Source organism: Phyllostomus hastatus, unplaced genomic scaffold (genome assembly GCF_019186645.2).
Source record: "Phyllostomus hastatus isolate PE091 unplaced genomic scaffold, TTU_PhHast_1.1 phas_scaffold_78, whole genome shotgun sequence".
NCBI classification, from domain to species: Eukaryota; Metazoa; Chordata; class Mammalia; order Chiroptera; family Phyllostomidae; genus Phyllostomus; species Phyllostomus hastatus.
In genome coordinates, this window is record NW_025334041.1 from 85,434,395 (window position 1) to 85,450,894 (window position 16,500).

Sequence of the window (16,500 nt, forward strand, 5' to 3'; positions counted from 1 at the left end):
CAGGGACAGAAGCAGTCCAAAGACCCAGCTCAACTGGCAAGAGGAGCAATTACAGAATAGCAAACTCAACAATTGCTAATCCAAAGGGACGAGTCTGGGATCCCTTCCTCTTCTCCGTGCATCACCCTGACATGAAATATCGCCTATATGCTCCACCCTTGGTGGCAAGAAGGGAAGCATGTCAAAAGCATAAGGCCCCCAGACAAAGCCAGGCAAGGGGAGGCAGGCGCCATTTTTGGGAGGGTCCTCAGATCCAGAGTTTTTTTAATCCTTCTCAGTGGAGTCCCAGTGATGCCCAGGAGGTCAGAATAGGTCTAAAAACACCCCATCACATCCTCGCATCCTGTATCAGAGCCTCCTCTCCCACCACTGCTCTGTGAGGATTACTCCGCCACAGGCCTGAGGGCCAGAGAAGGGAACTGAGGGCTCCAGAGGAGTCTCTGTCCTCTGCTTTCAGGGTCTTAACAAAAAGAATGCTTATTCCAACCAGCCCCAAAAGTCAGGATGGCTAAGCACCAGGTTAATGACTCAGATCTAAGTGAACCATTTATTCAAATACTTAAGAAAACACAGAAAAAGATAAAAACCCACCAAACCCTCTGAAAGTTAAGGCTAAAGGACATACTATTGAAAAAAATTCCAAAGCTAATGGAGATAGACAAAGAACAACCTCTCTGGGCTTGAATTCATGATATTTTGACTTTCCCTCTGTACATTCCCTGAGTCAGACACCCTGGATGCGCACTAATCAGATTTCCAGTCATCCAACTGTCTTCCTGACAAATGCTGGTCGGTGAGGCAACAGGAATGCTGGCCAGCCCCATTTCTCTCACAAATGGAAGAGTATAAAGATAGAGATGTGAAATCAATAAAAGAGAATATGATAGATATGGGAGACAAATACCAGAGAGCCAGCATACAGATAATCAATATTGATCTAATAGAAAAAAACTTCTGGACTAAAAAAAGATCTATGTATATAAATTATAAAGATTTACTGCATTCTGCAGAGTGTGGAGGCAGGGAGTCCATGAAAAGAAGAAGCTTACAATTATATACTCCCTGGCAATGTTTCTGAAATACAAGGATAAGGGGGGAAAATTCACAAACATTTATAAAATAATTTTGATCACCTACAAAAGAACAAGAAATGGTTTCAGATTCCTCTACTACAGCAACAGATGCTAGAAGACAATGCTATAGGAGGCTTACAGAAAACAAACACTAAAATAAAATGACATAAAATTAGTTAAAATCAAAGAATCATCAAAAGTGTGCCAGGCAAATACAAACAAAAAGTAAACAGAGGTCACAATATCATTCTCAAAGCAGAATTTGGGGAAACAATATTCCTTTGGACAGAGAACCATTTTGTAGGTCATTTTACAGGGACGCAGTAGAGTCCAACCTGCAGCCCAGGTGGCTGTGAATGTGGCCCAACACAAAACTGTAAACTTACTTAAAATATTATGAGATTTTTTGTGATTATGTGTTGCAATGTATTTAATGTGTGGCCCAAGACAACTCTTCTTTTTCCAGTGTGGCCCAGAGATGCCAAAATGTTGAACACCCCTGGAAAGGTTTAATCTTAAATGAAGCTACAGCTATAAAAAATGCTTAGGCTTTCGATAACATTTCACCAAGATATCCAAAGCAAAAGCTATCAGAAAAACAAATACAAATCAACAAAATTCAAATACAGTGGAAGACTTAACACAACTTTCACTTATTAAGAAGTCAAAAACAATAAATGAAGATGTAGATTTAAAACTATGCCTTAGAGATGGAGTCTGTGTCCATATATCATTTTTGAATGATATTATTAGGCTACAGAGAAAATATCAATAAGTCTCCAACACAGACATTGAATAGGCCACATTTTCTAAAGAGAAGGCAATAAAATTAGACATTGTTAACAAATCTTTAAAAGAATGCAAATTTAGCCACTTGAAAATGAGAAAATTTGCTCCTAAACAGGTCTTATAATAGAAATAAAACTAAAATAGCAATTGCCCACTTAGAAACTAGCAAGAAAGGAAATACAATGTGTCAAGATTCATGGAATAAGACCAAATATACTTAGAGAAAAAATGTATAGTCATAAACATCTTTGTTACTGAATTAAATATGAAAAGAAATCATCCATTTTATTCTTCTCTAGAAAAAATATGAACAAAATAAACAAAAAATGCTATGAAGAAGAATTAATTAGTATAAAAACAAAATCAATCAATTGGGAACAAGAATGTTAGTAGAGCCAATATGAAATCCAGAATTGCCTTTCTGAGAAGATCCCACATAAACCTGCGTCCAGATTGGCCCATAAAGAGACGGTGGTTGCGGAGTCCCAGGCTCCAGACTGGGAGGGAGGCCATCTTACTTACAGCAGCAAGTTTAAATGATAAAAACATTGTAATGTTATAAATCACTCAATAATTTTGAAAAGCTCCACAAAATGGATCATTTTATACAAAATATATAACCAGAAAAATATGGAACCAGCAAAATAGGGTGTTTAAAAATCCTAGATGACACTGAGAAAAAAATGTTTAACAAAAATATTCCAGATCTAGGACTTCTGGCCAAGATGGAGGTGTAGGCAGTCATACAACCAAGATAGGGACAACAACAATTTAGAAACAGAATAACAACTAGAATGGATAGAAAATTGAACTGTATGGAAGATGGACAACCAAGAAGTTAAAATAGACACATTCATCCAGACCAGTAGGAGGGGCAGAGAGGGGTCTTGGCATGAAGAGTGGTGGGACTGGGTGAGTAAGGCATCCCAGGCATGCAAGACCCCAGCGGGTGGACCCTGGGTGTGCAGGCAGTGGCTGGCAGACCCTTGGCTAAGGGTGGCAACTGGCAGACCCAGCCAGGCAGTGATTGTGAAGCGATACATTGTGCTAAACCCAGGGTCCCAGCGCCAGGAAATAGAGCCTCGGGGCACTGATTGAAAACACCTGTGGGAGTTGAGGCGCAGGGAGAGACTCCCAGTCTCACAGGAGAGTTCGTGGAAGAGACCCACAGGGTCCTAGAATGTGCACAAGCCCACCCACATGGGAAATAGCACCAGAAAGGCCCAGTTTGCTTGGGGGAAGCGGAGGAAGGGACTGAAGTTCCAAGGAGAGTGGAGTGAGCGTCAATGTTCCCTCTTGGACCCCGCCCCCACATACAGTGTCACAACCCAGTAACTGAGTTGCCCTGCCCTGGTGAACACCTAAGGCTCCACCCCTCATAGGTAACAGGAAGGACAAGACCAAAAAAAAAAAAGTCCAAACGAAAGAACAGATCAAAGCTCCACAGCAAATAAAACTAAGTGACTAAGAGATAGCCAACCTATCATATGCACAGTTCAAAGCACTGGTGATCAGGATGCTCACAGAATTGGTTGAATTTGGTTGCAAACTAGATGAAAAAGTGAAGGCTACACTAAGTGAAATGAAGGAAAATGCTCAGGGAACCAATAGTAATGGGAAGAAAACTGGGACTCAAATCAATGGAGTGGACCAGAAGGAAGAAAGAAACAACCAAACAGGAAATAATGAAGAAATAAGAATTCAAAAAAACAAGGAGAAGCTTAGGAACCTCCAGGACATCTTCAAACGTTCCAACATCCAAATTATAGAGGTACCAGAAGGGGAAGAGGAAAAGCAACAGATTGAACATGTATTTAAACAAATAATAAAGGAGAACTTCCCCATTCTGGCAAAGGAAATAGATTTTTAGGAAGTCCAGGAAGCTCAGAGAATCCCAAAGAAGTTGGACCCAAGAAGGAACACACCAAGGCACATCATAATTACATTAGTCAAGATAAAAATGAAGGAGAGAATCCTAGAAGCAGCAAGAGATAAGGGGACAGTAACCTACAAAGGAGTTCCCATCAGACTGTCAGCTGATTTCTCAAAAGAGACCTTGCAGGCAAGAAGGGGCTGGAAAGAAGTATTCCAAGTCATGAAAGGCAAGGACCTACATCCAAGATTGCTCTATTCAGCAAAGCTTTCACTTAGAATGGAAGGGCAGATCAAGTGCTTCTGAGATAAGGTCAAGTTAAAGGAGTTCATCATCACCAAGCCCTTATTTTATGAAGTTAAAGGAACTTATCCAAGAAAAAGAAGATAAACATGCATAGTAAAATGATAGCAAACTCACAATTATTAACAACCACACCTAAAACAAAAACAAAAGCAAATTAAGCAAAAAAGAGAACAGGAACAGAACCACAGAAATGGAGATCACATGGAGGGTTAGCAACAGGGGAGTGGGAGGAGGAGAGAGGGGGAAAAGGTACAGAGAATAAGTAGCATAGATGGTAGGTATAAAATAGACAGGGGGAGGGCAAGAATAGTATGGGAAATGTAGAAGCTAAAGAACTTATGACACATGGACATAAACTAAAAGGGGGGAATGTGGGTGGGAGAAGGTGTGCAGGATGGAGGGGAATGAAGGGGGGGAATGGGACAACTGTAATAGCATAATCAATAAAATACATTTTTTAAAATATCCAGATCTAGGTGGCTTTCCAAGTGAATAATAAATGTTTAGAAACAGAGACTTCCTATCTTATTTAAATTCCATTAGGGCACAGAAGATTATTTTTAAAAGAATGCCTCAAGACCAGGGGATGATTTATTTCAGGAATGAAAAAAGAGTTTGGTATTCAGAAATCTATTAATATAATTCATCTCATCAATAGTCCAAGGAAAGAAAATGTAACAAATACCTGAAATGCATTTTATACAATTCAACATCCATTGCTAAGAAAAACTCCTATCAAACTAAAGTAAAAAGCTACTTCCTCAACAGGATAAAAAACAACTAACCTGAGCTCTTATGCTGAAAGAATTTCCATTAAACTCAGAAACAAGGTCAGGACGATTACTCTCTAACCTATTATTAAAGATTGTTCCAAGAGTTCTAATGGATGCAATGAAAAAACTGGAAAGTTAAACCAAAGAGTAGACATTGGAATGAGGGATGCAAAATAACCATTATTTGCAAATTATGTGATTTTTCCACATACTAGAATCAAAAGAATTAAATGAGAAGATATTAGAATTTAAGAGTTTAGTAAGGGGCTAGTTTAAACATATATATCCAATGATTTCCCCAATTATAGCAAAAACCAGAAAGAAAGTTAAATGGAGAAAGAGTCATTTAAAATAACAAAGTTACATAAAATTTTCAGGATAAACTTAACAAGAAATTAGTAGGAATTATATGAAAATAACTCCTAAATTTTTCTGATGGACATTAAAGAAAAAATTAAATAAAGAGGAGACATACATCATTTCTGAAAAGATTTAATATTCATTCATGCAAATATTTTTTAAGCACCTACTATGTCCCAGACACTTATCTAAGTCCAGAACACTATTCTAGGGTGTAGCAGGGAACAAAACATACAAATATACGTTTTCCCCCGCAGAGCTTATGTTTTAATATAAAACTGTAAATTTAAAACTTCTCCACCAATTTCATCTATCCATTTAATTTTATCCCAATCAAAATTCCAAGATGAATTTTTTGAGGTGAAGTAGAAACTTGACAAAATACTTCTAAAGTTATTTTAAAGAAACAACTTGTACAAATAGTTGAAAAATTTGCAAATGAATAATTAAGAGTATTTTATCAGATAATAAACCACGGGGAAGTTGTTTCTACACAGGCAATCAAAAGCAGAAAGCAAAAGAAAATAATAGTGATTCAACTACATGGAAATGAAAGCATTCAACCAGACAAAAACATCATCAACAAAATTAAAAGACAAGCAAGACACTGAAAAAAAATGCAATCTACTTGACAAATAATAGAGAAATAGTCTTACTTTGTAAAGATTTGAAAATCTACAAGAAAAAAATACACAAGTGGGAAAATTGGCAAAGGATGTGAGAGGCAATTTACTACAAAAAGAAAACCATGTCCAATCTGTATATGAAAATATATCCAACCTCATTAGTAACTGCACATTAAAACACAAAGTACTTTTCACCACCTATCGAATCACAAGAATGAAACGAATGGTAATACATAATATGGGTCAGGCTGGAGTGAGTGGGCACTCCACTGCACTGCTGCTGGGAATGTGAGCTGGTCCTACCTTCCTCCAAATTTGGCATTTGGCATTAAACTCTATAAAGCACATATATACTTCGATCTAGCAATTCTACTTCTAGTAATTTATCTTAAGAAATGGTCATTGATGTAATCAGGTTTATTTACAAGGTTGTTTTTTGCATTGTTGGTCATAATAGCAAGAAGTTGGAAACAACCTAAATGTCAAGAAAATCAGAAATTGATTAAACTACAGCATATTTAGCCATAACATACATCCACTCGAAATTATATTATAGAACCATAATTTATGTGAAAATTATTCAAGATGTGTTAAGATATTAAATGTGTATTAATAATGCACATTTGTGCAGAATAATGTGATTCCATCTTTGTTTACATAATCTATATATGTTAACAGGAAAAAGCTGAAAGGATATATATCAAAATATTGATAATAGTAGTTTCTTGGTTGTAAGAACACAGTACAGCAATTTTCCCTTCTTGAATATTTTCTTAACTTTCCACCATAATCCTGTATTCATCTTGTTGAGGGGAAGTATTTCTGATGTTTGTTTCTTAAAGGTTGGAGGCATTGTTGCAAAGCCCAGGAAGGTGGGTTCATGCCCAGCCTGGCTGCTGTCGGCCCTGGTCCACAGAGCCAGGTGGGCCTTTCCCTTGGGGCCTGGAGACACTGGCTCAGCGCATCCTCCCATCCCTTCACTCCCTCTCCAAGGGAGTGGCTCCAGGGGGCTAGGGAAGACCAACCTGAGTGAGGGATGTGGCTAGTACAGAAAGATTTCTCTTCAGCTTTGTACCCATAGCTAAAGTTATTGGGGAGCAGAATCCTCACTCCCCATTCTCCACTGGTGGGCCTTCAAGCAAAGGCCATTTTATGAACCTTGAGCTGCAAAGCTCTTCCCTTCACGCTAATCCACTGAGGAGGTGCGGTGGAGGGAGGTTCCCTTACAAGCTGCTCTGTCTCTCAGAACAGTGACATTGTGTTATCCTGCCCCTCCCCCAGCATAACCAGAACCGCTTCTCCTTTGAGTCACCACGACCCCTGCCCCTCCATTTCTGGGCATCACAAATCATTCTCCTGTGGGTCTTTAAATCGCAGCACCATTGAAATAGAGCCAGGTACCTCTCTGGTGGCTGCTCAGCTCCCTCAGGTCTACTAATGCAACTGCAGCACTCACCCCGTAGCCAGGCAACCAAGCTGCTTCTTGCTGCTCCTTCTTGTCTTCCCCACCCCACTTCCCCCACCGTCTGCTCCTGGCAGCTCCCCAGCTCCCCACGTACTCATGGAAGACGTTGGGAAGACTGCGTGGGAAGTGCTGGCCATGAAGTCCGCGATCTGCCGCAGAGCCCAGATGTTGGAGGAATTGTTCCCCTTCTTCATCTGCTCCTGGATGAGGCCTTCCAGCTCCTCCCTGAAAGACTAAATGGAGGCACAGAGCCGCTAGTCCCCTCAGTGCATCTCAGGCAGGAGACCCAGGGCCCCTCTTGCAAGTGCCCAGCTCGCTCCAGGGCGGCTAGGCCAGAGCTACACTTGGGATCCCTGGGCCCCAGAGGATGCTGGGCATTTCCACTGGGATTTTAGGAGCCTCCCCAAACTGCTACTGGGAAAACAACAACGAGTTGCTGGGAATGGATGCTGCTTCCTTTGCCCTGTGGGCAGTACTCTGGATTCCAGTCTTTCCTGTGCCAAAGTGATGGTCAATACCCCTCCCCATCAGACACAAAAGCTTCACTTTAGTAATTGAGACATTTTAAAAAGCAGAACCGAATGAAAAGGTGTGCCATCTCCCTGGTCCATTAGGCATGTCTATGGCTTTTCTGAGCCTCAGTTTCCTCAGTTTCAAAGGATCTGATGTCCCTCTGAGGTCCCACTACTCCAAGCCTGGCTTTTCAGACCACCAGTCTATGAATCAAGCATGCCTGTCCACCAGGTGGCAGTAGAGAAAACTCAGGAGGAAACGGCAAGCTGCTTAGGTGTTGGTGAATCTATAAAAGAGAGAAGCAGCCTGAGCTGTCCTCCCATCCCCATCACCTGCCTGAGAACAGAGTCCCATCTTTTCAGGCCTGATACTTGGGTTGGTACTAACTCTGCCACCCCTCCTCCCACACCTGCCACCCCTCCTACTCACACTCTGGGATTTTTTCCATCACCCCAAATGCTTTTAGCAGCTTCAGATTCCCCAACACAGTGAGTGTCCCCTGTCACCAAGACCTCAGGCCTGTTCTACAGAGCTCCTCTGTAAGGGCTGAGCATTCACTGTGTGCTCTCAGCTAGGGTCACACACGGCCCATGTAATGCCCTGGCTCCCCCAAAGCACAGTGAGGGCTGAGGCAGAGTTATCCTGGCAAGCACCGGGAAATACCAGCTCCATCCCTGAGCTTCCCAGCCCTTAGGATCATGCCATTTCCCGAGGACCCCTCAGCTCTATTGCCCTCAGACTCCATTGCTCTTCCTCCTCCCTGCCAGAGAGCATGCAGCACCCTCCTACTTCATGGTCCAGTGGGCCCACATTCTCACCTTGCCTTGCCTCAAGGATGAGCTCTGTGTCCATGCCAGGCAGGCACCTCGTCTGAAGCCTTGGTGGGGTGATCCTGAGTGGCTCTCCCTTCCAGAGCTCCTGTCCATAACTCATTAAACCCTCCACTCCTCCCACCCCCTGGGGCTTCCAGGCCCTCTTCACCCCTGCATATCAGCCTTATTTCCACCGTGAGTTTCCTGGTGTTCCAGAAGGGGAGTCCTAAACCTTCCATGTGGTGCCCTCTGCTGACCCCTGGTTTACACAAATTTGTTCTTTGTTAGCTTTTGGTGAGGAGGGAAGAAGACACGAACTAAGGCTCAGGAGGGGCACTGGTAACTGAGGTGAGGCTCTCACCTGGCAGACCACCTCCACCCAGCACTGAGCCAAACCACCTGCACATAAACCAGGTTTTGCCATCCACCAGAGACTAGAGAGAAAATCAAACACCTCAGCGGTCTTAAAACAGCTAGGACTCTGACCAAGTGAGAGAGTGCTCTTTCAGGTTCCCGCAGGTGGATCAACGCAGTCCCCACCCACCCCCACCCACCCTGCCTGGGTCAGACCCCACTCACCGGGCTCTGCAGGATCATGGTGACGCGTTTCTTCTGCTCCATCAGATTGAAGTCTTGCCGCAGGTCTGCCGCACGGTTGCGAAGGCGCATGTACTCAGGGTCGTCCTCAGAGAAGCGGTCCAAGTACTGCTGCCCCTGCTCGGGCGGCTGGGCTGCGGCCTCGGCCTCGGGGACAGTCTCCTCACTCATTGTCCTGGTAGGTTTACAATCCACTCCTGGAACCCTGCGGAGGGGGCAAGAGGGGGCGGACTGGTTGGAGCGCCTAGGCAGGACACACAGGGAAGGGGTTGATTTCTGTAGGATCCACAGAGGGATGAGGCTATTTCCAGGAGGCTGTAAGCCGAGCCGAGCCGTGGGTTCGAGGGCAGGACGCCGACAGCTGCAGATCCATAGAAGACGCTAATGCATCATCGGATGAGTGAAAATAGGGCACCCGCTCAGGCGACCGCCACCCCTCCCTGGCTGTCCCGCCAGGCTCCACTGGCCACCCTCCGGTTCCCCCAGTGCCAGTACAACCTGCAGACTTTTGGGGGATTTCGAGATGCGTATCTTACACAGAGTAAAGCTACGTACTGGGTATCAGTGCTTCATCTAAAACTCTTAGCCTCTAAGAAGCCTTCTAAAAAAATTGGTGGTAAATTCACAGAACTGAAAGGGAGCGAGAACACTAAAAGGCGGGAAGGCTTTGCGCAATGCTTTTCAGCGCGACGTTGACGGGCTCTGGCCTCTGTGCAGGAATGATCAGTGAGTCAGCTTCTATAAAACGTATCTCAATGCAGAATCAGGTTCTTATTCCATGTGTAAAAGAGGTCTGCAACTTTCTTTAATGAAAAATTAAGTTTTTCTAAAATCAAGTTAAATCAATACTGAGAATTAGCACAAGAATAAACCCTGTTGGAAGGGCACTGGGTTGCCGGCTTGCCTAGAGTCCCATATATCTGGGCCTGGTCCCTGGACTGAGGACCAGGGCAGCCTCTGGGGAGTTGGGTAGGGGGGAAACACACATTTTTTTCTACTCAAGCACGCATTTTCATATGCCTGAATGACGGATGAACGAATGTTTTCTACTGCCATATGGGAGCCCATTAGAAGAAGCAGGATGCAGTTCCAATCTCCACTTCCCAGCTTTGGGGCTTTGGCCACACACCAGTCCCCCTTTGTCAGCACAGCTAGGCCCTCGAATCTGGGTTACAGCCCTTCCACACCCAGGGGCAGCTACAGAGCTTTAGCCTTCTCCTTGTTGTCTGATCCCCTTCTCAGCAAAGCAAGGCAAGTGTCTTGATTGAACAATAGGGAGATACTAACCAAAGAGCATTGGGATTAGGACACCTGGCTTTCATCCTCAACCTGCCCCTCCCTCAGTTTACCTCCAAGGGCTACCGTTCTGCAAGGAGGTGGAGTACTCTCTTGTTCTCTCAGAGCACTCCTGGCTCCCGGGTTCTGATCTGCTCTGCCCCCTTGACTGATCATGTTAACCCAAGCCTCAGCCCTCATTCCAGCCAGCAGCTCATTACTGACGGCTAGCAATCCCTGAGCCATCAGGACTCTGACCCCCACCTTACAGTTCCTCTGGGCGGGGTGGGCATGGATGGTGCGCTAGGTAAGAGGACAAGTGGGGGTCTTCCCCATCAGCCCAGAACTCTTGATCACTTTCTTCCTTTCCCCTCTCTCTCTCCCTTCCTTGCATTTTTACGTTTTGGGGAAGGGCATATAGCAAGTTCAAGAGAAGGCACATGAAAAAGGTCCCTTAAGAATCAGCTGATGGCCTGAACCTTTGGCCTAGAGCAGTGGTTCCTAACATTGTGGTCACCTGGAGAACTTTAAAAAATACTTATATCAAAGATTTAAATGTTATTAGTCTGGAGTGTGACCTGGACATCAAGCTCCCTGGCTGATTCTAATGGGCAGCCAGGGTTGAAATACTGCTGGCTAGATGTTAATGGTTGGAACGTGTAATGAAAGGTGTCCATTCCAGGTGTTGGCCATTTCCAGCAAGCCTGCCAAAGACGGTACAAAGCCTCTTGTTCTCTTGTTTCTAACACTAGTGGCAGGTGCCACTTCCTCCTCCTCCCACTCCAACCTCCACCTGCCACCATACACTTGACTTGGGGCAGCAAGGGTGCTCCAAATGCCATTAAAACCCACTTTTGCAAGTTTACCAATCCATGACCTCTGATCTTAATTCTCTCACTAATTAGTCATCTCCTTCTGAAAGCTCTCACCAGATCTCCCCCAACCAGCACCACCCTAACCCGTCAGGTCTGTGGGAAGGAGGATGGAAGAGGGAGGAGGGAGACTAGGAGTGGCAGCCAGAAACAAACATTCTCTAAAGAAATATTTTGAGATATTTGTCAGGTTGCTAGAATGGTTGCAGTTGTACTTCCTAATATTTCAAGATTCTTCAACCAAGTGAAGAAAGAGTGACTGAGTTCACTAAGGATGTTTCTGGTGGAAGTAGCTCAGGGCTAGAAGTCAGAGTCCACAGTTTTGCCCCAGTTCTGTCGTTCTCTAGCTGCAAGGACTTGGACAAGTAATTTCCCTCTTTGGGTCTCACTTTGTCCATCCCTAAATGAGGAAGTGAACAGAATGACCTCAGGGCCCTTTCTAACTCTGACACTACAAGAGAGAGAGAGATCAATTGGTGTAGAAAAGACAGAAGCATGGAAGATGCAGGTTTCCTGGAGCAACAGACCTTCTTCCTGCACACCCCCCACCCCGACCTGCCATGCCTCTCCCTTAAGCCAAATGGTGAAAGAGAAACATTTGCAAAGAACACAAATGACCTACTGACAGTTGCCTTGTGGGTTCAAGTCAATTCCACGCGATGGGGTGAGTTAAGAATCGTTCACCTCCACCATGCTCCCACCCAGCCTCATCCCTGGCACTTGGGAAGTCAGAAGAGACTGCAAGGTCAAACATAATGGGAATGCAGACAGTTACCACCTGATTCTTCCAGGCAGACAGCACTGCAGGCCAGAATTCTTCCCGAGGCGTGGCCCACAGCACCCTGCCCCTTTTAATTCTCCTTGGCACTTTCACAGACTCAAATCCCTTTTAAAGTAGCAAAAAGTAACCCCCCCACCCCCCTCCCCACACACACACAATGGGTGCATTGGATATGAGCCTGAGGTCCCTGCGTTCCTTTTGACTCCAGGTCCCACCAGCTCCAGAACCACCTGAACTCTCAGCTTCTCTGGGCCTAGAGTTTTGACCAGCACAGCCTGGTACAGAGCCTTCCTGGCCCAAATCCTTTCCACCTGGACTGGAAAAGGCTGATTCTCTTAGCTTCCCTTTGGAGTGGCTGCATTTCCCGGGAATAGGCCTGAGAAGGCTCTGAATTATCTCTCCACACTCTGAAGCACCAGGAACAAAGTCCTGGGCCTGATGGACAGGGGCACACACCACTGTGCCTCCTGGCCTGGCTTTACGTCCTAGAGCTCAGCCCCAGAGGGCTGCCCAGAGGTGCTCCCATGGGTCTGGGGTAGGAAACAGAAGCACTGACTCCCACCTTGGCAACAGGGGCCTGCTTAAGCCCTTTGACTTTGTGAACCAGGGGTATCCCTTTACGCTCCTTCCTTCTGTTCCCCAGATGTGTCTTAGGTGATTGAAGTTGTGTGCACAGTGGCTTAGTGGTTAAAAGCATAGACTCTGGAGCAAGACAGTGAGTTCAAATTTCAATTATGTCAGCTGTTAGCTGTGTGATCTTGGGCAAGTCACCTCACTTGTTTGTGCTTCAGTCTCTCCATATATGTGGGGATTGCAACTATTTAGCTACCTCTTCATGTTGTTGTGAGGATCAGATTAGTTAGTGTATATGAAGTGCATACTTGAAATAGTGCCTGGTGCATAGCAAGTGCTGTCAAGCATTTGCTCTTATTATGTGTCATTGAGAGGCTAGAATCATCATAGAACTAAGAACTTGAGTAATGAGAGGCCTATGATTCGATTGTAAACAGGTGCTCACTAAATAACTGTAATTACATGTTTTAGTTAAAAAATAATTCAATCTTGAGCTATAGGAACCAAAAGAGCACATGCAGAAAAGACTGCTGAGGATGCCTCATCTCTGACCAGACAGACAGTGGGACCATGTCCACCTGGGGACCGCAGGAGGGAGAGTGAGCAGGATGCTGAAGAGCAGGAGGCCAGTGTTCATTGCACAGGTGTGACATCATAGAGAATACGTGTGGTCTTTGTCCCCAGTTTCTGGCACAGAGCTTCAAAAACCCTTGGAGTTTGTAAAATGCCCCAAAGATACTGTGAGCACCTTCAGTTATTCACAATGAGCCCCTTCCATGAAACCTGAATTCATGCTCGTGAGGTGACTTTGCTGGGTCCTTAGATAGTTTCAAGTGAAGGACTGGCCACCAAGAAAACCCAAGCATTTGATTAGAGGGTTGCAACCTCAGCCCCACCCCCACCACAGAGGAAGGGAGGGGTAGGAGCTAGAGATTCAGTTCAACCAAGTGGCAATTATGCCTAGTAATAAAGTCCCTCTCCCCAGTGGTGATGCATACCTCCCCACGGCCCTGCATTAAGACTATCTGGACACAGAGGCTTCCCGGTTGGTGAGCACACAGCTGGGCTGAGCTGGTGATGTGCACGATTCCACAAGGAGAGGGCATGAAGCTCTGTGCCACTCCCCTAAGCCCCAGACCCTGCCCTGTGCATTGCTTCTGTTTGGCTGTTGCTGACTTGGATCCTTCATAATAAAAGTGTAATCACAATTATGGTGCCTTTGGTGAATTCTGTGATTTCTCTATTGAATTACAGAAACAGAAGGATGGAAATCTACATCCCAGCCAGTCAGAAGTGTGGGTGGCCTGGGGACCCCACTGTAGCTGGCCTCTGAAGCAGGGCCATCATGTGGGCAGCTATGCCCTTCAACTTGTGGTAGTTAACTTGTGTGCCCTTTGGCTCTGGGTGGTGCCAGAACTGAGTCGAATCGTCGGACTCCCTGTGGGTGTCAGAGAATTGGTGATGAAACAGCACCAGGCAACTTCTATCCATGATTTGTTTTTGTTCCCGGGACTGCTCTGTGAGGCAGACATTACTGTCCCAGTTTTACAGATGGAGAAACTGAATCGGAGAGGTTAACTAACTTGCCCAGGATCATGGGGATAACCCTGTGGAGCCCAGATTTCAACCAAGGCTCTCTCTGGCTCCAGGTCCCACACTCCTCCACTCCAAGTGCCCCCAAACATCTGTTGGGCTGTCCTGTGGAAGAAGGATCAGGCTGACTGCTTAGAGCCCCAAGAGCCAGAACCAGAAAAACCAGTGGTTGCTGCAAGAGACAGATTCTAGCTGAGGACGTGAGGGAGAACTTGCCACCAGTAGGCACTGCTCGGTAGTGGGAAGGTTGGACAGGACAGCAGCCTTCTTGGTGGTGAGCTCTCCCCTGGGCATCAGAGTGACGACGGAAGCTGTAGAGGGGTGGACTCTAAGGTCCAGCAGATCCCGTGGTAGCTGTTGAGTGAGCAGGATTGGGGGAGTTCGTACAACAACCTAAATGTCTGGAGGCTCGTGCTGGTGAGAAGGACCCAACTGAAAATCATGCCCACCCTCATCACCACCAAATGCTACCGACTAATTACCGGGAGGCGGGACCAGCCTCGTCCCAGGCCGCCTCTTCTCAGTGTTCAGCCTGTGTGCCTGGCTCTGCTCCCAGGGACGCCGTCCACGCCTACAGGATCTCAAACATCTGGGTGGAAACTGGAAAACACAAAGGCGACAAAAATCAGGGCACCACCCCTGATCCACCGTGACCCTTGAACCCAGGTTTCGCAGCACCATTAGGTGGGGATTTAGTTTAAGGGCTGCTGGGAAGTTCCTTAAAATGAACTTGAAATGGATTTTTATTTTAAAAGCAAATTATGCCTATAAAAAGATTTTTTAAAAGCTTCATTATCTTTATAATTAGGATCAAAATTCATTTCAAAGAGAAGAAACACAAAATCCCTTTGCTGAGCATTGGCCCAGAGGAGGGGGTGCTCTGCGGGGCGGAGGGAGTGGAAGGTGGGCCCAGAGGGGCCCAGAGCTGCTGGACCGGAGGGATCTGACACCTTCCTCACACCAGCCCCCAAGTGCTCCACTAGCAGCCACTAAACTTGCAAATGCTGTGTGAGTGACTTTTGGATGCTGCCCAAGAGACAGACAAGGCTGAAGAATATCACACCCCAGGCAAGTGGGAGGGTTTTAGTGTTGCCCAGGCCAGGAATTGGTGATTCAAGACAATTTCACCTAGAGTGCAAACGAAAGACCACCAGTTAATACCTGGTAACAGGTTATGAGGTATTACTGAAGGAGGAATGAAAAGTTGTTAATATCTTACAAACAAGGGTGACTCACTACTCCAAAATTCCTGGGGTTCAAGGTCTTCAAAGGGTTAATCATCGAAAAACAATGTAAGACAGTGATAAGCTCTCCATTTTCACTTGGAACACTATTGTTCAGACCGGAGATGCTTGTCTCATCCAGGCCCGGCAGCAATCCTGCCCCCACTCCCACCCCCACCGTGACTCTGGGGCCAGGCCCTGCCTTTCCTGCCTCACCAGCCAGATCAGCTCCATCCCTGACCTGGGGCTGCCCAGAGCAGCGCACCTGGAATAACTTGTCTCACCAAAGAGGGACAAGGAGAATTCATCATGGCGGCATGGTGTGTCTGAGGGAGTCTGGGACACCAGGGCACCCAGGGCACCCAGGGCACCCAGGGCTCAGCATTTGAGTGCCTAGGTGGCCCCAGAGCCCAGGCCTGAGGTTCATGCCTCTAGTTAGGGTCTCTAGATAGAGACCTACAAAAGTTGTTCTCTATGCGCTTCATGTCAGTGGCCAGTTGCGACCCTCCTTTCACTGGTCTTATTTTTAGTTAGAACAGGGTCACAGCCACCACTTCATGCTGCTTCTGTCCAATGCCCACCAACACGGGAGCCCCCCTTCCAGGGCAGGCTGGCTCCATGGTGGGCTTTGCTGACATACCTCCAAATGCTGTTCTTTGGGTGGGTGGCCACTGACCCTCCCTCAGGACCAATCCTGCAGCCAGGTAAGCTGTCTTACCTGAAGCATCAGCTTCCTCCCTTTCTCGAGTGTGTCCTGCCACAGAAGTGTGAGGTTGTTCCTTCACCTGTTAACGTTTGAATTTTCCGAGTTTGAGCTATTTCTTATGTCCACTGACAGAATTAACCCTCTGCCCCCAGAAGTGACTTGTACCATTCATGTAAGAAGACAGACATCTGGTCCTCAGATAAGTAAACACTGTACACGATTCCTATCCCAACCTCCTTGGTGTTGAAATTGTGCTATTAGAGCTTTGTTCCTTGGCTTATGGGTCTATC

The 16,500-nt window shown here is 45.8% G+C and overlaps 1 protein-coding gene across 2 annotated transcripts in view; it reads right to left on the reverse strand.

Annotated features, from left to right (window-relative positions):
• ADD2 (adducin 2) overlaps positions 1-16,500 on the reverse strand; it is a 98,997-nt gene that overhangs the window by 30,313 nt on the left and 52,184 nt on the right. For both annotated transcript variants that reach the window (XM_045828032.1, XM_045828033.1), the window contains exons 2-4: positions 14,764-14,881; positions 9,170-9,392; positions 7,360-7,498 (exon numbers count right to left, since the gene is read on the reverse strand). In XM_045828032.1, the coding sequence (XP_045683988.1) occupies positions 7,360-7,498; positions 9,170-9,358 (328 nt within the window). In that variant the 5' untranslated portion in view covers positions 9,359-9,392; positions 14,764-14,881. The remainder of the gene's footprint in view (positions 1-7,359; positions 7,499-9,169; positions 9,393-14,763; positions 14,882-16,500) is intronic.